At 49.4% G+C, this 22,198-nt stretch overlaps 1 protein-coding gene across 1 annotated transcript in view; it reads right to left on the minus strand.

Moving 5' to 3' along the window:
• Positions 1-365: 365 nt before the first annotated feature.
• The window catches only part of PLLP (plasmolipin), a 31,448-nt gene continuing 9,615 nt past the window's right edge, over positions 366-22,198 (minus strand). The window contains exons 2-4 of the mRNA XM_061138576.1: positions 4,693-4,866; positions 2,574-2,696; positions 366-1,325 (exon numbers count right to left, since the gene is read on the minus strand). Of these exons, the coding sequence (XP_060994559.1) occupies positions 1,209-1,325; positions 2,574-2,696; positions 4,693-4,866 (414 nt within the window). The 3' untranslated portion in view covers positions 366-1,208. The remainder of the gene's footprint in view (positions 1,326-2,573; positions 2,697-4,692; positions 4,867-22,198) is intronic.

Consider the following 22,198-nt stretch of genomic DNA (forward strand, 5'->3'; position numbering starts at 1 on the left):
GTAGCTCATCCACAACTGTTTGAATCTAGTTACACTTTCATTCGTCCCAGTTTTTTAAGGTGGGACCAAGGAATGCCCAGAAATGCCTGTGGCTTGTTATTCAAAGCATGTTGTGCTGTGGTAGGAAAATAAGCTCAGAGGGACCCCCTCTCTCTGCTGCTCCCCCTTCTCTCTACTGTCAGCTCCACACACTAAGCACCTCAATTATCTGATCTCTGAACTTCACAAGCTATCAAGGTGGGCACATCAACCGATTGTTTGAATCCTCGGATGTGAAACCCACAGATACAGAGGGTCAACTGTACTGACTTAGGTTGCGGCTTCCTGGTGTTTATAAGCATCTCTAACTATGATTCCCCAACATCTTTTCCAAATAAGTTCTTCCATCTTTATTTTTGTAAAAAACAAAAACAAAGTTACCACCAAGCATAGGGCAACTCAGCAGCAAGGCCTTACTTTCCCTCCCGTCCCAGGTGCCTAATTAACAGCATCAGGGAGGCAGTCAGCATTGATGTTGGTTTCCCCAAAGGGAAAATGACAAACAAGGGCTTGGGAAAGGGAGGGAAACCTGGATCAGGTTTTCATCATTGAGAGTCACTTAAAACTGATTTGTTTTAAATAACTGGTACGTTCAAAGGGCAGGAAAGGAAAACCATGCTGTCAGAATCATAACCCTTTCTACATGTTTCCCTACAAGTGACATGTTGGCTTGGGGGAGGGTCAGACCAGAATTAATGTTTTCAGGAATCAGAATGGTTTCATGAGTTTGCTCAGCTTTCCCAGAACAAAAACTAGGATAAATACTTGCTGCTTGTTAGGCTTATTCTATGGTGGGTCAGGGGCTGCGGGTGTGGAGGTCACTGTTAGTGTATTTAGTGCTGGCGAGAAGGCTAGTTCTCAGCCTTGGACACGAAGTCCTAAGGACAAAGCAAGAGAGTCCCGTATCCCCCATCACCTTCTGAATATGGAGGGCAGAGAGGACAGTCTTGGCTGTTGGCCTCTCTCCAGGCCACATGCCTGCCAGAGGAAGAGTCCTGATTCCTTGGGTGTGTCGGGTGAGCCCGAGGAGCCTGATGAGCAGAGATGAGCAGCGTGGTCCCTTCCAGGCTGACTCTGTACAGGGCGCGCAGACTTCAGGCTTCTGGAGCCACCTGCACTGGGAGCAGACTGTAGCCTTCAGCCCCGCAGTGGCCCATGGCACAGGTGGTTTAGGCATAGCCACCAGCCATTTGACTGGTGGCTGCGTTGCTGCCTACTCCTCGCCAGGCCTGGAAGCTGAGGAAAGTGCTCACTCCATAGGCAATCATCACTAAACACGAAAAGAACTGAAAGAGAAGACACAGAGGTGAGCCTGTCTGAAGCATGGCACGTGGGGCTGGTGGCCACAACAGTGAAACAGAGGGTAGGCACAGACAGGGAAACCAGAGCCCCTCAATTAACCAAATGAGCCACACCAACTCCTGCTTACCCTACTGTCATTTAATGACTATCGGGCTGATGGGTACCAGGTTTTGGGTGCTAACTTTGCATTAACCATGCAGGCAAGGTGTGTCGGACCGATAAGGAAGCCTGGACAATATGCCAAAAGTGACAAAAAGGTAGGAGCTGCTTTAGACACAGCTCCTGGGTCTAGTTTTTTAAAAGGCAACATTCAAAAGCTGCCCTAGGAATATTATGTAATTCACATTCCAGAAATCTCCATGTCTTTTTTCTGGTGACTAAGTTCACAGATTTCAAAATCATCCTCACCGGGAAGAATGAGGAAGCCCAAGTCCGGGTCTAGCCCTACCCGGGGCTCAGTCCAGGTGTATCCCTTTCACCGCTCTGAGCCTCAGTTTCTTGGTCTGTCTGAAGGGTTGGCAGTCCCTCTCCCCACGACCCTCCTGTTTTCACACACACACAGGGAGTGGAAGAACACTCATGGGTGAGGCATGCCAGGTGTGTGGGGTTCTGACACTTTACCCGACATGGATCCCAAGTTTGGGTTGCCTAGGAGAACCTGAGAATCTCCCAGATAGTTTAAACCAAAAGGTTTTTGCCTGTGCCTTTCTCAAAGGTGGATGATAGAGAGCTCCTAACAGACTCCAAGGAGACATACAACCCTAGATCAGTGTGGCACAGCCAAGTTCAACAGGTAGCCCAAGCTACATTTGCCAGCCCGAAGCATTTCCCAAGTATTCTGGCTCCTCGGGGTTTTGCTGTTAATTATGGACACCTGGTGGCTCAGTGGTCAAGAATCCACCTGCCAGTGCAAGAGACACGGGTTCAACCCCTGGATCGGGAAGATACCCAGGGAAGGAAATGGCAACCCAGTCCAGTATTATTGCCTGGGAAATCCCACGGACAGAGGAGCCTGGCGGACTGTGGTCCATGGGGTCGCAAAGAATTGAACCCGACTTAGTGACTAAACAACAACATGGACACCTGTGAGTCCACTGGGAGCTGGAGGGTGATTGAGCATGTGGCAGGTGCCTGGCCTGGGATCTGGAAGCAGTGGGAGTCCAGGGGCATAGACCTCGCTTTGACCCGTCTGCCCTGTAACTGCCGAGGGTGCCCCAGGGAACCATACTCACGGAGGCTGCTGCACGCTGGTTATACGGCCGGCTGCCCTTCAGGGATGTCGGCTCAACCGAAGCAGAGCAGGTGATGAAGGCCGTGATGTAGAGAACAGTGGCACCCACGTTAAATACCATTAACTGGGGGTTGGGAGAGTGGAAAGAACAGGCTTAAGACATGAGACTCTTACAGTAACCATGGAACTTCCTGTTCCCACTGACACACCCTTCAGTAGCCCGAACAGGGACTGGGGCTTGAGGAGGAGGATGGAGACCATGTGGGTTTTTCCTACTAAAAGGGCCTCCAGAGACAGAGGTCTACACAGGGCCAGCCCAGAGGCCCTATGAGCAGAGAACATAAACATATTGAAGGCTGGGAGATGGTGGGGGCCTAAAGTGATCTGGCCAAACATCAACAGTTCCATGTGGTAAAACTCACTTCTGATAGCAAGAGGCCAAACCGAGCCTGTCTCTGAGTGCTCCAGCTAAAGGGCCTGCTCCTCTGCAGTGGCTCCTCGCCAAGCCTGGCCCTTCCTGTGGCCCCTGAGGGCTTGGCGCTGAGGCTGACCCCGGGGGTGGGGGGGCAGTGGGGGACCCTCATGTCCCTACCTCTGCCCCCAGTGGAAGGAACCTATGTCTGCCTTCTGGCCACATCCTAGGCTCTAGGCCCCATATCAAATACCACGGTAAAGACCCTCAGCTGGCTGGCAAGGAAGGGCCCTGGGCTAACAACCAGTTCCAGGCCCCATTTCCCCAGTGCTAGGTCCCTGGAGTCAGTTCTTAGCAGATCTCTTAGCCCAGCCAGACAGCAAACTGATGGCCCTCAGGCATGTTTGGTTCATCTCATATTTTTAAAAAAACAATTACCAACATTCTAAAATTAGATTTCATATAAAAACTAAGATTTCATATAAAATTTTCAATCTTAAAATATCAAGATTTGGCACCTGCATTCCCACTATCAACAGAGCTGAGTAGAGGCGGCTTCCTCTGCACAGACAGGTTCTCCAGGACCCCTCCTGATTTACTTCACTCGTATGTCTCTACTTTAGGGCCTCTTGCCTGGGCCCTAAAGGGGGCTCATGGTCCCCATCCAAGAAAAGCCCGATTTGGCAATCCTAAATCCGCCTTATCTAGGAGTATGAGGAACTGCCCTGCCGTCATGGCCTGGGAAAGGAGCCTCTCCCATCAGCAGCTGTGAGTGGAGCCCCACAGCAGTGCTGAGAGACACCAAGGCCCCTCCATCTCCGGAGATGTCTTTCTTCAAGGCTCCTAGGACACAGGGCAGGGGCTGGACCCTGTCCAGGAAGTCAGGCCGCCCCCTCGTCACCCCAGGATCTTCCCTCCAAGCCCAGTGCCCACTGCAAACACCACCTGGCTCCTATCAGTGATGTCAAGAGCTAACAAACCCAGTCTGTCTTGAGGATGACTCACGTTTCCTCAGCTTCCAAAAGTCATTGAATTGCAAACAATGCTGCCTAGTCCCAGCCTTGCTTGTCTGACAATCATGTGCCTCTCTGCTCGCTGAAAGCCTCAGACCCCAGCTGCAGGGGTTTTCCGGGCTGGAGAAAAAAAAAGCCCCAGCAGCTTTCTCTATGTCTGCCAGGGTACTTCCCATAGACACTCTCAGCTCTGTGTTCTAAGGAGACTGACCTGGGCAAACCGAGGACACCACCCTCTGCCAGGCTGCGGGGGCCTCACCCTGCGCCCAGCCCATCCTGCACACACCAGGCCCGGCCTCAGTGACTCCTGCCAGCTCTCCCCAGCCTGCAGGCCCAGGGCTGCCAGTCTGGGCCCAGCCAGAGCCACAGCACCCACAGAATCAAATCCTGGCTGCCCACCCCCCAAAAAGGAAAAATATTTTCAAGATCCCAAACAGCCCCTCACTTGTACTCCCTCCGTGGGATTAAGTCAAGCCTGAGTCGTCCTGGATTCAAAGCTCTGAGCACTCAGAAAAGCTGGGCACCAGAACCATTCATCCTCCTCCCCCCACCCCCACTCAGTTCTATAGGCCAGCGAGGACTTCAGTCAACCCCCAGCCACCACTTCTCACTTGGGGAAGGTCACGTTGTCACAGCCGGCCCAGAGGCAGAGGGGTCAGCCCAGAGCCACCCCCAGGGCTCCTATCCAGACTCACCACCAGCGGCCAGGGCACCATGTACAGCTTCATGTGTAGCTGAAACAGGTAGAGGACGAAGAAGACGATTGTCACCAGCCAGAGGAAGACAGCGACGAACATCACCCAGCCGTAAGACGGATACAGGTGGTACGGAGTGTCAGCAATCAGGGCCCACACCAGCAGCCCCAGCACCTGGAGGGGATGGGACGGAGCCAGAGTCTCCCAGAGCCCCCAGTGCTCAGGCTAGAGGCCACAGAGCGGAGGCTTCCGGGCCTCCACCGTGGGGCGCCCCCTGCAGGACACATTTCTCATTGGCCCGAGAAATATTTACTTGGCTTCTATCACACGTATACAAAGCCCTGGCCTGGTAACTTAACTCCTCCTTCAGACCCCAGCTGAAATGGTACGTGCTCCAGGGAACGTTCCCTATTCCTCCAGTCTGGGTTCCAGAGCCCTCTTCTGGGCTCACATGGCCCCTCAGGCACCACTCACCCAAGATGAATTGTTTCCTTCCCCAGATCAGAAGCCACAGCAGCACTGCCATCCACTCGGCTGCCTCCAGGGTGAGACCCCTGCAGCCCTGGAGAAGGTGGTCTCCCAGGCTTGCCCAGTTCCCCAAGACAATGACCGTCTCATTCATAAGTGCATGCTGGCACCGAGGACAGAACCCGAGCTCGGCCAGGGGCTTAGGAAAAGCTACTGAAAGAAAGATGAAGTCACCAGCACATCCCTGAGGCAGGGACACAATCACAGAGCCCCAGAGGTACGGTGACATCTGCCTGGAGCCCCACCAAGCCCCCTCCACAGACCTTCTCTGACTCCTAACTGCCCCTCAATACAGGTGCTACCATCCCTGCCTTCCAGGTGAAACTGGGCCTCGGAGAAGCGAAGGGACTAGCACACCATCTGTATGTGGCAAGGGGGGCCCCAACACCCTGTAGTGTGCAGAGTAGCTAACACCACGGCCTCCAGAGCCGACTGCCTGACTTAAAACCCACTCCTCTTGCCGGCTGTGTGACACTGGGCCACCCACAGCCACTCTGTTGCTGTGCTCACATCACCGGTCATGTGAGTATGAAGAGCATACTTACTCTATAAGGTCAGCACCCATGGGCGTTCATGTATATAAGGGAACTATTCCCAGCTGAGGACGCCGTGCTACAGGGAATTCTACATGGGTAGGTTGGCTGACCCACCTCAAGGGCATCGTGGGGAACTTGGCAGAGTGGGACCTTACTTGCTCAGGAGCAAAACCCACCTCTGCCTGCTGGTTTAGAGGACAAAAATTTCCCCAGCTTCCCAGACAAGGGAGAGCTGTCACTCACCCCAGAGCAGCCAGAAAGTGTCCCCTAAAAAGAAAGTCGTTCAGTCATGTGCGACTCTCTGAGACCCCATGGACTGTAGCCCGCCAGGCTCCTCTGTCCATGGGATTCTCCAGGCCAGAGTACTGGTGGGGGCAGCCATTCGCTTCTCCAGGGGATCTTCCCAACCCAGGTCTCCCACATTGCAGGTGCATTCTTTACCATCTGAGCCACCAGGAAAGCCCCCAGAGAGAGTCCCCTGCCAAGGACCAAAAGGGAAGTTTCTGTATCAGTCCCCCTCCACGTGTGGGGCAGGGCAGGGGTGACCCTAGCTGAAGCCCAGAGTCCAGGAGCCCCTTTGACAGCTTTCCTTTCCCCCCACCACCGGAAGTGAGAGGTAGAGCCCTGGGCGTGGCAGTCAGCCGCTGGGCTTTCACCCTGCCTGTGTGGTGGGACGCCAGGCAAGTGCCCCCACCTCTGTGTGGCTCCCCAGGGCACCTCTAGTCCACCCGCTAGAACCCAGGCCCCTGGGTTTGGGGCATCGCTGCATCTCCAGTGCCCTGCAGTGCCAAGCACATAGTACCTGCTCAGTAAACACATGCTCAGGCGCTAACCGGCCTCAGCTTCCTTATCCAGGAAATAGGGGCCAGACACCCTCCCAGCACAGGTGCTGTGTGTTATAGGACGCAGGTCTGAGTCGATAAATGTGCTCCCAGCCTTGCCTCCCTCTACCCAGGGGTGGGAGTGGGAGACTCAGGAAGGCATCCTCTCCCTCTTCTCTCCAGGGGTTTTGCACCCGCCCCTCTTCCTCTCTTGGGGGGGAGGGGTGGGTTCCCAGGGGTGCCCGCCTGGCACTGCACCCCGCCAGCCTTGCTGCCTCACCTCCAGCCTCTACTGCTCTCCTTCAGCCACCACCAGTAGACCAGGTGACCCGTGGGGCCCAGTGTGCGGTGAGGAAGGTGGGACAGGGAGCAGGGCCTTGTGGGCAATCACACCACTGGTGGGGAGTCCTTATCCGTGAGGACCCGGAGTAAGGGTGTCTCAGCCCAGTCCCCCGAGCTTTTACCACTCATCCTTCAGAGAGACACTGTGCCTGAAACAGACACATCAGTGGGGCCAAGAGCCCCCAGACCCGAGGGAGTCACTGCTCGAAAGGAGAACAGACACCCCCAAAGCAGCAAGGCACAGGACCCTTCCAGGGGCAGACAATTATCTCCTTGTGTTTTTTTTTGGCCATGCCACTGGGCATGCAGGATCAAACCCATGCCCCTGCAGTGGGAGCATGGAACCCTAACCACTGGACTTCCAGGCGAAGTCCCTAATTATCTCCTTGCTTTAAAGCAGGGTCCTTATGGGCCTCCATGCCATCGTGTTGCCTGGTTCCAACTATCTGAAAGGAAGTTAGAAAATGCAGTGAATTAAAAATCACGAAGGGAATGATTTGGGTTAATGTACACTTATCAAATGGTGGCATTATCACTCATGGGCTTGGTCACAAATAACCCCATAATGCCCTCCGGCTCATAATGTGCCAAGACTCAGGTAAGCACCTTCCCTTTTATTTCACTGATTTTCCCATAACCCTCTCATTAGTCAGTCTTATTTATTAGCCCCATTTTTCAAACAGGAGCTCAGAGGAAAATGTGCCCATGGTGATCTGTGGTCACCCATGAGTCAAGGACAGGGCAGGGCAGGACTTGAACCCAGATCGACCCTTCCCTGAAACCCGGTCTACTAAGAGTTACTTAGTGATGTACAAAAAATGAGAACACTTGGGCTGGCTCCGCAGGGCGAGGCCCAGCTGGCATCCTGGCTCCCTGGTCTCTGCCTCTCCCTCCTGCTCAGCCCTGATTTCCAAATCAGCAAGTGCAGCCTCTGGGAGACGAAGCTATTGGAATAAGCAGTGAGAGTTTCTGGCATCCCTCTGGCCTTGCCGCCCTGGCCCTGTGCCCAGGGAGCTGCCTCGGTTTCTGCTCTCCGACAGGGAAGGTCCGTGTGAACCTGACAGACTGGTTTTTCCCATCCCCTCACCCCCAGCCCCAAGAATCTGCAGGAGCACCCCAGTCTAGGATAGGGCACCCCCGCACGTGCTGACCCTCTGCTGGGCATGGGAAGCTGGGCCCAGGCCTCATCTCTAGAATGTGCAGGAGCCGCTGGACCCTCCCTCCTGCTGCGGACCCACAGTCCGGCTGGAAGAGGCCAGAAGACTTGTCTTACAGGCCAGTCCAGAACAGTAAACCCCACCGTGCAGGGGAAGCGGGGAAGCGGTAGGCGGAGAGCAAGGCAGACAGCCCTGACTCTGCCACCTGCCCGCTGGGCTTCGTCCAGGTCCTCCTGCGATTCTAACACCCCCTCTCTGAGCACAGGCCCCACCATGTGCCTCCCTCTGGGTTCACTCATTCAACAAGTATCTGTTGTGGGACTTCGGGTGGTCCAGTGGCTAAGACTGTATGCTGCCAATGCAGCAGGGAGCCCAGGTTCGATCCTGGGTCGGGGAACCAGATCCCACACGGCACAACCAAGAGGTCCCATGTCACAACTGAAAATCCTGCATGCTGTGACTAAGACCTGGTGCAGCCAAATAAATAAGTAAAACTTTTTTAAAAATTGTAAAAACCAAACATCTGTTGAGCACTTACCACTGTGTGAGGGGTAAACACGGGAAGCCCTGCTCTCCTGGAGCTCTCACTCTACAGCTGGGTTGGGGGTAGGGGAGTCAGATAAAACCCTAGTACACGAGGGAAGCACAGGAAATGTGTTATGGGGAAAAATTCAGCTGAGAAGGGATAAGAAGGTCAAGAAAGATCGCACTAGGACAAGAGAGCAGGGGTTGGGGGGGTGCGTGGAGTTGGCAAAAGGAGGGAGCCAGGTGAGGAAGAGCAGAACTCTGAGCTTTAACAAACTCTTGAGGTCCCTGTCTCTTGCCCCCATGTTCCTCTGTCCCCATGCTTCTCTACATATACATCTGTTTGTCTTACTCTTTAAAGACTGACACACAGACATACACACACATAAAAACATGCACAGAATGAAACCTCACCCCTTGGCCCTTCCAAACTCTGAGGCCCCTGCCATGCCTCCTCAGGCACCCCCTGCAGATGAACCAAGAGAACTGTCTGGAAATCCTGAAGGAAAAAAAAAAAAATGCCCTTTTCTTCCTGAAAACCTAAAGATTTCAGATGAGGGATTTTGTCTTTAAACAATAGCTCCCCTGGTGGCTCAGATGGTGAAGAATCTGCAGGAGATGGAAGTTCAATCCCTGGGTTAGGAAGATCCCCTGGAGAAGGGCATGGCAACCCACTCCAGTATTCTTGCCTGGAGAATCCCATGGACAGAAGAGCCTGGTGGGCTACAGTCCATGGGGTTGCAGAGTCGGACACGACTGAGTGACTAACACTGTCAAAGCGGTCACGTTCACACATGCTCCAGGACGTTTGCGCTTCCAAAAAAGTTTTCTCAACTGGATAACAGAGATTTCTGTTCAAAGCACCTGCTGAGTCAGAGAGGAAAGGGATTAGTCACAAATGCCTGACCATGAGGCATTTCTCAGTTGAGGGGTGACAATCCAGGGGCTGAGGTTCTTATAAGAGGGAAACTAGACATAGAGACACACACAGAAAGAACACCATGTGAAGACAGAGGCAGAGATCGGAGTGATATGTCTCCAAGGCAAGGAAAACAAAGGATTCCTGGCCGGAAGCATGGGACAGACTCTCCTTCAGGGCCTCCCGAAGGAACCAACCTTGCCAGCACCTTGACTTTAAATTTCTAATACTGTGAGACAATAAATTTCTCTTGTTTTTTAAGTGACCTAGTTCGTGGCAATTATGGCAGCCCTAGGAAATGAGTACCTTTCTTCGCTACTCTTTGAGGCTGTGAATGGCTGTTATGATTTGCTTTACCTGGGAGATGTTGGCATTAACTGATGAAAAGCTGGTCTGTTGACTCCCTGGGTTCAAGCTCTGGCCCTGCCAACTTACAAGCTGTGTGACCTCCAGCAAGTTGCTGAACCTCTCTGTACCTCCATATGCTCATCTTCAAAATGTGCCGACCTTACAAGCGTAGATGTAAATGAAGTAATGCACTCAGACCAACACCCAACAGTCTTGACACTCAGTACATGCCCTAATGTCATCACTTGGAGAGGTTAGAACCTGGGTTTTCCAGTCTGTTCTCTGTGCCTGGTTTCCTGCAGTAGATAGGGTAGGAATAGCATGTGCAGTTCCTAGGAGTGTGAGGCTTGATGAGATGAATGTATTTAACCTTAAGCACCAAGCATAGTTCTGGCAGATAAGGGTCACCTCCCCACCCCACCCCACCCCCACCCATCAGTGCGGCCCCGCCCACCTTTCAGATAAGGCAGCTGGGCTTATCCAAAGGTGATGGAGGTGCGGAGGTGAAGAGGAGCAGAATGCAACCCAACCCCACCCTAGGACTCCTCCTGCAGCTACACTCCCTCCACTCCTCACAGGCTAAGGGCCCCAGGGCAGAACCTTCACCTGTTTAGACTTCAGTCTTCCCCTCTGTACAGCAGAAGCAGGGAGGTCTGCTCAGCAGTCTCCAAGGCTCCTCTCAGTCTGAGGCCTGACACTCCTCAACTCAGGCCTCCTCCAGGGCTACCCACAGCCTCTCCTCCCTCATACTGACGGAAGGGACTCTACCAACCCCAGGAGCACTCACTAACTCCTCTCCTGCCCCAAGACAGTCACTCAACTCTCCTTTTAATACTCTCCATTCCCTGGGCCGAGTAGCCCTTGAGATTTGTTGGGTGACCTTATTGCTGTTGTTCAGTCGCCAAGTCATGTCCGACTATGCGACCCCATGGACTGCAGCGTGCCAGGCTTCCGTGTTCTTCACTATCTCCCAGAGTTTGCTCAAACTTATGTACATTGAGTCGGTGATACCATTCAACTATCTCATCCTCTGTCGCCTCCTGCCCTCAATCTTTCCCAGCATCAGGATCTTTTCCAATGAGTTGGCTCTTCACCTCAGGTGGCCACAGTATTGGAGCTTCCAATGAATATTCAGGGTTAATTTCCTTTAGGATTGACTGGTTTGGTTAGGTAGTTAGAATAGGGAAAACGAGTCCAGAATGGCGGTGGCTAAAAGACCTGGAAGGGAAAAGCCGGCGAAAATAGAACAAAGGAAGGTCTGAGGACCGGAGTGAGAACCTCAGGTAAAACAAACAACACTCCTGCCTGGCCCAATTTCCATAAGACAGGCCCAGAGACAGAAAAATATATAAAAAGAGGAGCCAAAGCCCTCTTCTCTTTCTCTCTCCCGCGTGACGGGGCGCTCTTCTATTCGAGTCTTTGGATCGACGTGCCCTCACGCCTCGAAGATGGGTTTTCCTGCTATTATCTAAATAAATTGAGCTGTAACACTGATTTATTTAAGATCTATAAAACGGTCTGTCCTCCGAGAGCTGTGACCCGCCAAGGGGCTTTAAAGTCCGTCACTCCAAATTTTTGTTGTGACGAGACAAAGAACCGAGGAGCATATACTCGCCTGACAGTTTGATCTCCTTGCAGTCCAAGGGACTCTCAAGAGTCTTCTCCAATACCCCAGTTCAAAAGCATCAATTCTTTGGCGCTCGGCCTTCTTTATGGTCCATCTCTCATGCCCGTACATGACTACTGAAAAAACCATAGCTTTGACTTTGACTATACAGACCTTTGTCGGCAAAGTGAAAGCTCTGCCTTTTGATACACTGTCTAGGTTCATCATAGAGTCACCTAACCTTTTTGGCTTGTTTTTTCATCTGACACATAAGAAGGTTGGGAACATACCCCTATGCTGGTCACCTTGTTAGGGGAAACACACCGGCTAAAACCAGCCACCCTGGTCAGGCACCGCAGTGTCCGTGTGTGGGAGTTATTTTACAACAGGAGGTCCTGGTAAGGAACACAGGACTAACAAGCCACCACTAACCAGAATTTGGGAAGGGTCAAAAGCAGATGTCACCTCTCAGTGTCCTACCACCTCCCAGAATCCTTCTCGCTGGCACCCATCCTGGCTGAGCAGTGCATGCACCACCAGAAAGGACCCTGAATCAAGAGTGATTGGCCAGAGACAACGAATTGGCCTAGAAACGAAACCCGTCACCATCAAACCCAAGACTGCAAGCCACGTGGCAGAGCAGTTCTGGGTCCCCTTACCCTCCTGCTCTCCTCTCGGGCACCCCTTCGCAATAAAGTCTCTTGCTTTGTCCACACGTGTGTCTCTTCGGACAATTCATTTCTGAGTGTTAGACAGGAGCCCACTCTTGGGCCATGGAAGGGATCCCCCTTCCTGCAACCACCTCATAGGTATGTCATACAGGAAAAATAAAGCAAAGGAAAAAGTGAACAGTTGTAGAGGTTGTGAGTAGCTAGGAAGGCTGTTAGACAGCCTGGGGCTTAGAGGGAGTAAACCCTAGAGTTGGGGGGTGGGTGGAATGAGGGGGGACATTGTGCCCCAGAGCTAACATTGTGCTTTCAAACTCAGCAGCCCGCTATGGAAAACAGTGTGGAGATTTCTTAAAAAACTGGAAATAGAACTGCCATATGACCCAGCAATCCCACTTCTGGGCATACACACTGAGGAAACCAGATCTGAAAGAGACACGTGTACCCCAATGTTCATCGCAGCACTGTTTATAATAGCCAGGACATGGAAGCAACCTAGATGCCCATCAGCAGATGAATGGATAAGGAAGCTGTGGTACATATACACCATGGAATATTACTCAGCCATGAAAAAGAATTCATTTGAACCAGTCCTAATGAGATGGATGAAGCTGGAGCCCATTATACAGAGTGAAGTAAGCCAGAAAGAGAAAGAACATTACAGCATACTGACACATGTATATGGAATTTAGAAAGGTGATAACGATAACCCTATATGCAGAACAGAAAAAGAGACACAGAAATACAGAACAGACTTTTGAACTTTGTGGGAGAATGTGAGGGTGGGATATTTCAAAAGAACAGCATGTATACTATCTATGGTGAAACAGATCACCAGCCCAGGTGGGATGCACGAGACAAGTGCTCCGGCCTGGTGCACTGGGAAGACCCAGAGGAATCGGGTGGAGAGGGAGGTGGGAGGGGGGATCGGGATTGGGAATACATGTAAATCCATGGCTGATTCATATCAATGTATGACAAAATCCACTGGAAAAAAAAATAATAATAATAAAAATTAAAAAAAAATAATAATAAAAAAAAATAAAATGGATTGCTACTTAAAAAAAAAAACAAAAAAAAACTCAGCAGCCACCAAGACAGGCAGGTCACAGAAATGACTAAGGTGGGCCAGGGGAGGTCTATGGAGCTGAGAGCAACCAGCTGATGTCTGGGGGAACGCAGGCCTGGGATAGCCAGAACTTACTTTTTTTTTTGGATTGCACCCACCACACAATATGCAGGATCTTAGTTCCCCAAACAGGGATCAAACCCATGCCCCCTACAGTGGAAGCACAGATCCTTAACCACTGGACCACCAGGGAAGTCCCAAGAACTTCTAATTTTTAAAGAGACATTAGAAATCCAAACTTCTACATGAAATCTTCAGTTTTTAAACATTAGTAATAAACCAAATGCTTTGGGAACAATTTGAGGGCAGGGCCCATCCAACAGCCCCCAGGACTCTCTTCTCCCCATTGCACCTTCCAGAAAACTGAGGTCCGGGGGACCACGTGAGCCCTTCCCGGGGTTCCCCCACACAGGGACACATCTGGGCAGCTCAGGACACTCAGAACTTGGCCTGGCCCAGCCCGGCCTCCACCCCCGCTCTGGCCCTTCTCCCTGTGGTGAAAGGGACTTTATGGGGACAAAAAGCCACCCATTGTGTCACAGGAGACAAAGGCGCAGGGGACAGAGGCGCCGGGCGGCGGGATGCCACAAGTCCACACCCCACCTCCTCCCCGTGCAGAGGGTAAGGCTCCTTGGAATTCCCACTGTGTATCTGCAGGCCACGCCAGGGCAGGTTCATAACCCAGCCTGGAGCCAACTGACCGGGTCTGGGCTGGAATCTTAACTCCGCCAAACCTCCCTTTTGTCACCTGAAAAGCAGGCATGTGAGTTACCACATCGAGTCACTGAACAAACTCTCCCCCAAGGGCCTGCTCTGTGCCAGGCGCTGTTACAGGCTTCAGGGAGTGCGGGGTGGGGGGAGCCAGGCAGCCGGGGTCCCCACCCACAAGCATGCAGCTCCCAGCCTGGGTTGCCAAGGAGGAGGGGGAGGAGGGGAACACTGGGTCACCTCCAGGGCTTTCCAAACAGAGCCTTTATCACATTGCTTCTTATTCCTGAGTCCTGAGTTACAGAATTAAAGAGGAAAGAGACTTCTACACCCCTACCCTCACGGCCCTGCCACCCCTAGAGTCCCCTAACGGGGACCTCCAGCCCCTGTGTGCAGACAATGTCAAAGAGCCCACTGCCACCATCTTCCTCTGGGGTCTCTCTCGGGGTTCTAGAAAAACCTCCTCAACCCGAAGCTCAAGCAGCACTCTGGGGCCAGAGACTAAGCAGGTCCCCTCCACAGACAGCCCCAGGTGTGTGGAGGCAGGTGGGGACCCCCTGAGACATCCCCAAGGCCTTCCCTGGCTCCCAGAGGCAGCAGCAACACAGCCCCTCAGTGAGGTTCCAGAAATTTAGACCCTACCTGCCTGCCTTCCCACCCTCCTCCCCTCCCTCCATTGGGGTCTCCTTGTCTCCCCAGAAGGCCAATCTGTGCCTTCTCCCCAGCACAAAGACCCTAACAGCCATACAGAGCTACCCCAGGAAGGCCTTAGGCCCCTTGAAAGCCCAGGTCAAGTGCAACTCATCTCCAACCCCTCCCCCCACCCTGCCCCAGTGCTTCACTCCCAAGAAGCCCAACTCTTTACATAAAGCATGTGGCCCATTTCACAGAGGAGGAAACCAAGTCACTTGGAAAAGATGAACCTCGCCCAAGGTTATGTACAGTTAATGGTGGGGCCAGTTCTGTGACTCAGCAGATAGAACAGGGGGAACAGAATTCCAAATCCCAGAAGGTAGAGACACTCCCTGGAGACTAATTGGGAGAGAAAATCAGTGCCCTGGAGGTAGAAGCAGAGAAGGGGCAGGGGCGGTCCTTGAACCCTGAGGGGATGACAGAAGCAATGTTTTAAACACCCTAGGCTGGTCCCTGCCATTGGCCCTCCAGAGACAGCTGGCTGCGGGGGTCACATGCACTTCATTAGCCCCATGAGACCTGGCCTCTCTGCCTGCTGGGAATAGGGTTGGGGTGAAACCATTTACCAGACTGGGACTTGAACCCCTGTGCTGGAACTCAAACCCAGCCAAAACCCAGCTTGGGACTTGAACCCACATGGCTGGGACAAGGGACGAGGGAGGCTCCTTGTTTTAGTCTACAAGGGCTGAACTCCCCACATAGCCATCTTGATGTAGAACTGCTGTAACTTGTTCCTTAGCCTTCCTATGTATCTTCTGGATGATGAAGCATTTTTTGAACCATCACCAGTGTACATAAATATGTATAAATGACAAAAGACTCAAAAGGCAGGGACAAACATCTGTTTACAGTGTACGATAAAGTTGGTCATGATAACCAGAATTACAAATGATCACATTTAACATAACATACCAAATAACCCTAGTTAAATATTTCTCTTTGAGATAACAAAGGAGCCCTCTAAAACATCCCAAAGTTAGTTTTTAGTTAGATAAGATCATAAGTCACAGGGAGACAATACTTTTTCCCTAACCTAAAGGTTTTTTTCCCTAAAGATCTCAAAAGTGAATACAAATCACTTATAGGCAAAGAAACTCATCTCAAGCTGTTTGTCAAAAGAAGCATTTCAAGAATACTTTGGAGGGAGAAATCAAATCCAGTCTTATTTTATTTTAGCCCATTCCTAACAAAATTCATTTACCCAACTAAATGTAATTCAGTCTTAGAAAATCCTGATCATGTGTAACTCTTTGCCTATATTAGTCAAATCAAAAAAGCTTAAACCACTTCCAATACCAGATATCAGTTTTGTCCCGAGTATTTTTCAGATAACATGAGACTGAAATTAATTCTGGCTGGATTATTTTGTATTTTTGAGTATTTATGTGAGTATTTAATTTGTCAATTAAATAGAGTTCTTTTGTGAGTTAACTTTTGGCAATATTATACATCTAGAACACACATATAGATGCATGTGAACACACACACACAGAGACCTCATAGTTTCTGTTTCAGAATTTTAGTCATGATCTTGAGAACCCAAACCATTTTCCCAAAATAATTCCTAAATCTGGGAGAGGTTCCTTATCATTTTGTATATACTGAGGTAATCTGAGGTGGGATTATCTTTTTAATCAAATTCTTTGTGGCTCTTTCAGTCCATGTGGGAAAATTCTCTAGCCATTCAGTGAATGTGTCTACCAAATACTTGTTTCTTCTGGACTTGGGCATCTGAGTAAAATCAATTTACCAGTTCTCCTTGGTGTTGAATGGGTCTAAATAATGGAGGCTGCTGCTGCTGCTAAGTCACTTCAGTTTTGTCTGACTCTGGGCGACCCCATAGACAGCAGCCCACCAGGCTCCCCCATCCCTGGGATTCTCCAGGCAAGAACACTGGAGTGGGTTGCCACTTCCTTCTCCAAAGCAGGAAAGTGAAAAGTGAAAGTGAAGTCGTTCAGTCGTCCCACTCTTCACGACCCCATAGACTGCAGCCTATCAGGCTCCTCCACCCATGGGATTTTCCAGGCAAGAGTACTGGAGTGGGTCGCCATTGCCTTCTCCAATAATAGAGGAGGGGGTGGCATTTTTCTAGGATTATTTTGTAAACATGTGTCACATGATTTGGTAATCTTGGGCCACCACCATTTTCAATTCTTTACCCACAAGCAATCTTTGTAGTAAATTCCAAAGAGCTTCACATCCATAGTGGGTAGTTTCATATAAAACCTTGATTACCTTCCATTGCTGAGCTTGTGGAATCACAGTATTTTCATCTAACATATACCATCCCCTTTGACTTATTAACCCCCTATTTTTAGCCCAATTTTTCCCCTTGGTATAGCAAGGTTGTGGCAGTTCCTCTATCAAGCCTAGGACTTTCAAAATTGCCTGTGTATTATCTGTTGGTGTGTAAGCTAAGGTTTCCAATCCTTTGGGTTAAGGCTGAGAAGGTTGCACCAGTGTCTATAAGAAATTCTACCAAGCCACATCAATGATCACCTGAGGCTTGACATTAGTTATATAGATGGTATCTCTAGGCAGAGCCTTGGGTCCCATCGGTTTTCTGATTGCAAAACCATCAATGGTTGTGGGGCCTCTGCTCTCTGGTGTCTGGGGCATTCCCTCTGCCAATGCCTGGCTACTTGCAAAGGACACATCGACCGCAGTGCTTCCTCTAGTGTCCCTTTTGTCCACACAGGCTACACTGGCCTTGTATGGATACCCATGGGTCTTGTGGTCCACCAGGACCAGATTGGCCAAGAAAGCGCATCCTCCTAGTTGGTGGTCTTTGAGCAGACAAAGCCACTGCAATCATTTGGGTCTCTTGCATATTTCTCTGGGTGCATTCAGTCTTTTCAACCATATCCCCACTATTGAAATTCAAATAAGCCAATTGGAACAAATCATTCACTGGAGTCTGAGGACCAGCAGTTGCTTTCTAAATTTTGTGCCTGATGTCTGGGGCAGACTGGGCTATGAAATGCATGGCCAAAAGGGACCATCCCTCAGAGGAGGAGGGATATACTCCTAAAAGCTTAGGTATCCTTCCTAAAATCTTCCACTAATCTCCTTTGGAAGACTGCAGGTTTTTCATCCTATCCCTGTTGGACCTCTTTTCATATTTAACAGGTTTTACTGTACTCCTCATACCCTCTATTAAACAGTTAATCATATGGTCTCATCTATCTATTATCAATAAAATTCAGCTGGTAATTCCATTGCAGATTTGCCTCAGGGACAGCATCATTCCCCACCCAGTGCACTGCATGGCCCTGTTGGCTTGGGCTGCCAGTCAGCCTTCATGGGCTCTGGCTGCCAGTATTATATCCTGCTTTTCCTCAGGAGTGCAGCAAAGGGATAGTAAAATCTGTTAAGTCCCCCCAGGTGAGATCAAAAGATCTTACTAGTGGGGTAAATTCTTTTGTAAAGAGTTCAGGATCCTCAGAAAAACTTCCCAACTTGTCCTCTGCCATACTTAGATCAGACCTTGAGAAAGGTACATAGACACATATTGTTCCTCAATTTCCATCAGGAACTTCTCTCAGAGGCAAAACTGTAGGGGCAGTTGGTTATATCATTGACAGTGCCAGTAGAAAAGGCCAGTTTTCATTCCAATCCCAAAGAAAGGCAGTGCCAAAGAATGTTCAAACTACTGCATAATTGCACTCATCTCATATACTAGCAAAGTAATGCTCAAAATTCTCCAAGTGAGGTTTCAACAGTACATGAACTGAGAAGTTCCAGATGTTAAAGCTGGATTTAGAAAAGGCAGAGGAACCAAAGATCAAATTGCCAAAATCCGCTGGATCATAGAAAAAGCAAGTGAGTTCCAGAAAAAATCTACTTCTGCTTTATTGACTACACCAAAGCCTTTGACTATATGGATCACAACAAACAACAAATTGTAGAAAATTCTTCAAGACATGGGACTACCAGACACTTAACCTGCCTCCTGAGAAATCTGTATGCAGGTCAAGAAGAAACAGTTAGAACCAGACATAGAACAATGGGCTGGTTACAATTTGGAAAAGGAGTATGTCAAGGATGTATACTGTCACCCTGCTTATTTAACTTAAATGCAGAGTCCATAATGCAAAATGCTGGAATGGATGAAGCACAAGCTGGAATCAAGACTGCCAGGAGAAATATTAATAACCTCAGATATACAGATGACACCACCCTTACGGCAGAAAGTAAAAAGGAACTGAGGAGCCTCTTGATGAAAGAGGAGAGTGAAAAATCTGACCTGAAACTCAACATTCAAAAAACGAAGATCATGGCATCTGGTCCTATCACTTTATGGCAAATAGATGGGGAAATAATGGAACCAGTGAGAGACTATTTTCTTGGGCTCCAAAATCACTGCAGATGGTGACTGCAGCCATGAAATTAAAAGATGCTTGTTCCTTGGAAGAAAAGCTATGACAAACCTATAAAAAACCTATGACAATTGTATAAAAAAGCAGAGACATTACTTTGCCAACAAAGGTCTAGCCAAAGCTATGATTTTTCTAGTAGTCATGTATGGATGTGAGAGTTGGACCATAAAGAAGGCTGAGCACCAAAGAATTGTTGCTTTTGAACCGTGGTGTTGGAGTAGACTCTTGAGAGTCCCTTGGACTGCAAGGAGATCCAACCAGTCCATTCTAAAGGAAATCAGTCCTGAATATTCATTGGAAGGACTGATGCTGAAGCTGAAACTCTAATACTTTGGTCATCTGATGCAAAGAACTGACTCACTGGAAAAGACCCTGATGCTGGGAAAGATTGAAGGCAGGAGGAGCAGGGGTCGACAGAGGATGAGATGGTTGGATGGCATCACCAACTCAATGGACATGAGTTTGAGTAGGCTTGGGGAGTTGGTGATGGACATGGAAGCCTGGTGTGCTGCAGTCCATGGGGTTGCAAGGAGTCAGACATGACTGAGTGACTGAACTGAACTTGGGTAACTCAGGGTACAAAGAAGTTCCTGAATATGAGTGGGGCCTCTTTTCACCCCTAGTTGTGTCTTCTCCTGAGGTAATGGTTCCTCCCAGCAGGCAAGGAGTAGCTCTGGCTCCTCCTTAAATCCTCCAGAGGACTTAACCTTTGGATGGCTCCACAGGGTAGGTCAGTTAAAATGTCTTCTGTCTCCTTACTAGAATGATCTTTCGGAAATATATACACAGTAAATTCCTTTTGGGTCTCACTGTCTAAATACATGGCCATGAAAATTTGAACATATGGAAGCTCACTCCATTTAAATTTCCTTCTACAATATAAATCTAGCTGCAATATAGTATCATAACTCAGAGACCCATTTAATGGCCATTTTTCTTGGCTTCTGGCTCAGACAGTAAAGTGTCTGCCTACAATGCGGGAGACCCGGGTTCAATCTCTGGGTCGGGGAGATCTCCTGGAGAAGGAAATGGAAACCCACTCCAGTATTCTTGCCTGGGAAATCACACAGACAGAGGAGCCTGTTAGGCTATAGTCCATGGGGTCGCAAAGAGTCGGACATGACTGAGTGACTTCACTTTCACTTTTTTCACTTTTCTTGGCTTCCTAGCTCATATCGTGACCAAATATGATTATATAGCCTAACAAGTTTCTTTGTTTTTAATCCCAGTAGTCTGAATCTTTCCCAATCCTGGAGGATAAGACTCAGGGGGTATTGGTAGGGACTAATGCCTCCTGACCCATTTCAGACCCAAACTGAGATAATGTCTCTAACTCCCATTCTATCCAAAATTTTATCCTTAAGTTAAAATCCACCACACAATTTGGTCAAGATTTACACTTAGAATTTTAGATGCCATTCCTTCCAAGATAGTCTCCCAAATGGCTGTAGTGCCCAAAAGCTGTTGCAAAGAAACGGCACAAATGTCCTCAATGGTGTTGAGGATGAGCTGGAGTTGGTCCAGTTATAAGTTGAGAATAAAGGGTCAGCACTTGTAAGGGTTAGAGGGAGGAGAATAAAAGTAATCTCCTGGGATGGTCTGCCAGTGGCTTGGGTGAGATTATTCACTGTAACAGAGCGTGGAACAGCAAGAGTGGAAAACCAAGTGTCTGTCAACAGAGGGACAGGCCACACAACTCACACCACAGCGGCACGATGGGCGGCTCCAGAAGCCTCAAGAGAGGTGATCAGGGTTCACACACTGAGACAAAAAGACCTTCACGACAGGGACTTCCCTGTTGGTCCACGGGTTAAGAATGCCCCTTGCAAAGCATGGACAAGGGTTCGACCCCTGGTTGGGAACTAAGATCCCATGTGCAACAGAGGAATTAAGCCTTCACTCTGGTGCCTGCACAACAACTAAGACCCAATGCAGCCAAATAAATAGAGGTTTGAAGGGGCAGGGAGTAGTGGGGGAGAAAGAAAAGACCTCCATGACATTTTTAAGTGAAAAAAGGAAAGCGCAGAAAAGTGGACTGGATAGACTGTGTGTATGTGCTCAGTTGCTTAGTTGTGTCAGACTCTGTGACCCCATGAACTGAGCCTGACAGGCTCCTCTGTCCATGGGATTTCCCAGGCAAGAGTCCTGGAGCCAGATTGCCATTTCCTTCTCCAGGGATCGAATCCAAGTCTCCTGCAGTGGCTGGCAGACTCTTTACCACTGTGCCACCTGGTTAGATGACAGCCCTGGGGTGAAGTGGGGAGAGCTTGGGGTACACACAGGAAATGGAGTAGGCATGGAGGAGGTCAGCTCTAACCACAGGGGACAGAGATTGCTCGTGCTGCTCTTTCCCATTCTACTTTATTCTGGACTGTTGTAAATATATTATCTGTTAAAGAAATTAAGAAAAGAAAGGATTAAAAAAAGAAAGGCACATGTAGTTCTCTGTGCAATGATACAGGACATCCCTAGGTATATTGCCAGGAGCAAAAGACTGGAAGGGAACAGGTGTGGTGTACCTGTGTTTTGTGTAAATAACCCACTGACTCACCCTGGAATGTCACACCCATAATGCCTCAGGTGAGGGCCAGGGATGGGGGTGTGGGCAGTGACCCAACCAGGATGGGAGGTTATATATTCATTGATAACTCTTTGTATTCATTAATAGCCCTTTGGACTGCTGAAATGTTTTTGCTATATGTCTGTGTATATTTTTAAAAGAATAAAAGCATTTTTAAAAAAATGGGCCCATCTGGAGAAGGAAATGGCAACCTACTCCAGTATTCCTGCCTGGGAAATCCCATGGACAGAGGAGCCTGGGGCTACAATCCAAAAGTTAGCCAAGAGTGACACAACTGAGTGACTAAACAACAACAAAAAATGAAAAGTAAGTGAAATTTTATATTCTTTAATGTGTGTATTTTAAGTCATTTATTAGTTCCTCTTCTATTAGTAAAAATACAGAAGTAATGCATTTGCACCGAAACCAATGGAACAATGCCAATAATAAAAAAAAACTTAGTATTTCTGCTTCTCTCCATTCCTCACTGCCTCCTTCTGTGTCCATTTCCTTTTGAGTAATGTCTGCACCTCGTGTATCTCCCCCGTATATTTCTTCATGCTTAAACATTAACACAAATTATTTTA

The sequence above is a fragment of the Dama dama genome, chromosome 4 (genome assembly GCF_033118175.1).
Source record: "Dama dama isolate Ldn47 chromosome 4, ASM3311817v1, whole genome shotgun sequence".
Taxonomy (NCBI): Eukaryota; Metazoa; Chordata; class Mammalia; order Artiodactyla; family Cervidae; genus Dama; species Dama dama.